General features: G+C 42.5%; 1 protein-coding gene across 2 annotated transcripts in view; it reads left to right on the forward strand.

Moving 5' to 3' along the window:
* Positions 1-887: 887 nt before the first annotated feature.
* Positions 888-2097, forward strand: part of LOC107087577 (disintegrin and metalloproteinase domain-containing protein 17-like) — a 28872-nt gene continuing 27662 nt past the window's right edge. The window contains exons 1-2 of one of the 2 annotated variants that reach the window (XM_015379228.1): positions 888-1107; positions 1300-1432. In XM_015379228.1, coding sequence (XP_015234714.1) covers positions 1002-1107; positions 1300-1432 — 239 coding nt within the window. In that variant the 5' untranslated portion in view covers positions 888-1001. The remainder of the gene's footprint in view (positions 1108-1299; positions 1433-2097) is intronic. The other variant, XM_015379229.1, reaches the window with a different exon arrangement.

A 2097-nucleotide genomic window follows, 5' to 3' on the forward strand; every position in this document is an offset into this window, starting at 1 on the left:
TTTATGCTAACTTTTAAAAAATGAGCTCGAAAAGGATTATTTCAGCTGAATTTTTGCAAATGACTTTGACCAGCAACAGGAAAATGGATCAAATCAAACCTGCCTCTAAATAAATTGAGTCCCTGCTTTGATTTGCTCAAATTGCCATGTTTAGCCTTGTCCTTTGTTTGTTTTTAAGTTAGATTTTGATTTTTCTTTATCTGTCACGCTTATCACAAGTGGGGTCACGAGGGGTACAGGTGCCTGTCTCCAGCTGTCTACGGTTGAGAGGCGGGGTCCATCCTGGACAGGTCACCAGTCTATCGCAGGGCAACACAGAGACAAACAGGACAAACAATTCACGCACACACACCTAAGGAGAATTTAGAAAAGCCAATTAACCTAGACGTCATGTTTTTGGACTGTGGGAGGAAGCCGGAGTACCGGAGAGGACCCTCGCATGCACAGGGAGAACATGCATACTACGTGCAGTAATGTTCCAGGAATCGAACTCGGAACCTTCCTGCTGCAAGGCACCACTTGATATTTTCCTATGGTCTTTAAGTTTCATTTAAAGCACTGTGGATTTATTTCAGTAGGAATTGTGAAAATACTCAAAATGATATAAATATGCTGCATTGGCTGTAGTTAATATCTCATTTTGAAACAACAGTAAGACCTATAGCCAAGGCTATATGTAACGTTTTTATTCTGTGTTTCATACTTTAAAAATAGGTCTGTTGCCTCATAAAGATCAAAAGTTGTTCAGTAAAAGAAAAAAACAAAACATTTCCAATAAACCCCGATTACACAAAGCCACTCATTTTCCGTGAATAGCCCCTCCCTGCTGCTCTTCTTCGTAATCTCCAACCGTGTCCTGTTCCGGCAAATGGTAAACGAGCGAACCCATTTCTTCTAGGCGATGTTTTGCTACTCAGTGCACTTCCGGATAGCTTCTCCGTTAGCCTTACACCTAAATGGGACCATTTTCTAACTCTCAGATGTGACAGAATCGCTTGAATATGATTAATATAGTGTTACTTGTCTTTTTTGGCTCTTTTTGGGTGAACGCTGTTATAACCGCAAGGATTGGGTCGGAGGATATTACCGAACATGGCCCGGAGTTTGGTAAATATGGGAATGAGTTCAGCTAACGTTAGCTAAAATAAAACCGTATGACAAATTGCTTTTTTTAACATTTAATAATCATATCTAAACTGTATTTTAATATTGAATAGACATTTAAGTGCTCAAACAGCTAAAACCTTCAATATTCCTCTGTTTGTTTCATGGAAGCTGGTTTCTGTTCCTTATTTCCAGAAACTCTGAGCTCCATCCTGTCAGAGTATGAGGTGCTGCCTGTGTCAGGCTTCCAGCTGCACTCTGTGAGAAAGAGGGACGTCCACAGTGAGTCCCACCTGGAGCGCCTGGTGAGCTTCAGAGCCCTGCAGAGGTACAGGATTAAAAACTGGTCTCCCTCAGATCAAATTGTGGGGTTCAGATCCTAGAACTCTGAAAAACCAAGGGTGTAACTTTGTGATAAAAGTTGGAGGGGAAGCTCTAAGGATAGTGGCTGCTGGACCTACAGCTACACTTTCAGTAGGGTTTATATTTTCCAAAAATGAGCTCAAACATATATTTATTGAATGCTTTCCTATTGTTGAGAACACAAGAGCACAACAGTAAACTTATATTTATGGTTATATCCATTCATCAATTTTTTTCTCGCAGTGGGTAGCACTGCTGCCTTGCAGCAAGAAGGCCACGGGTTTGATTCCTGGCTTGGGGTCTCTCTGCATAGAGTTTGCATGTTCTCCCTGAGCATGCGTGGGTTCTCTCCGGGTACTCCGGCTTCCTCCCACAGTCCAAAAACATGACTGTTTGGTTAATTGCTTTTCTAAATTCTCCTTAGGTGTGAGTGTGTGTGTGAATGGTTATTTGTGTCTGTGTTGCCCTGCGATGGACTGGCGACCTGTCCAGGTTGTACCCCCTCTCGCCCGTAGATAGCTGGAGATAGGCACCAGCACCCCTCGCGACCCCACTTGGGATTAAGCGGATCAGAAATGGAGACAGATGCCTGCCTTTAGAGCATTATTTATTAAGGGCTCAAAAACAATA

This window comes from Cyprinodon variegatus, unplaced genomic scaffold (assembly GCF_000732505.1).
Source record: "Cyprinodon variegatus isolate N-32 unplaced genomic scaffold, C_variegatus-1.0 Scaffold187, whole genome shotgun sequence".
Lineage (NCBI taxonomy): Eukaryota > Metazoa > Chordata > Actinopteri > Cyprinodontiformes > Cyprinodontidae > Cyprinodon > Cyprinodon variegatus.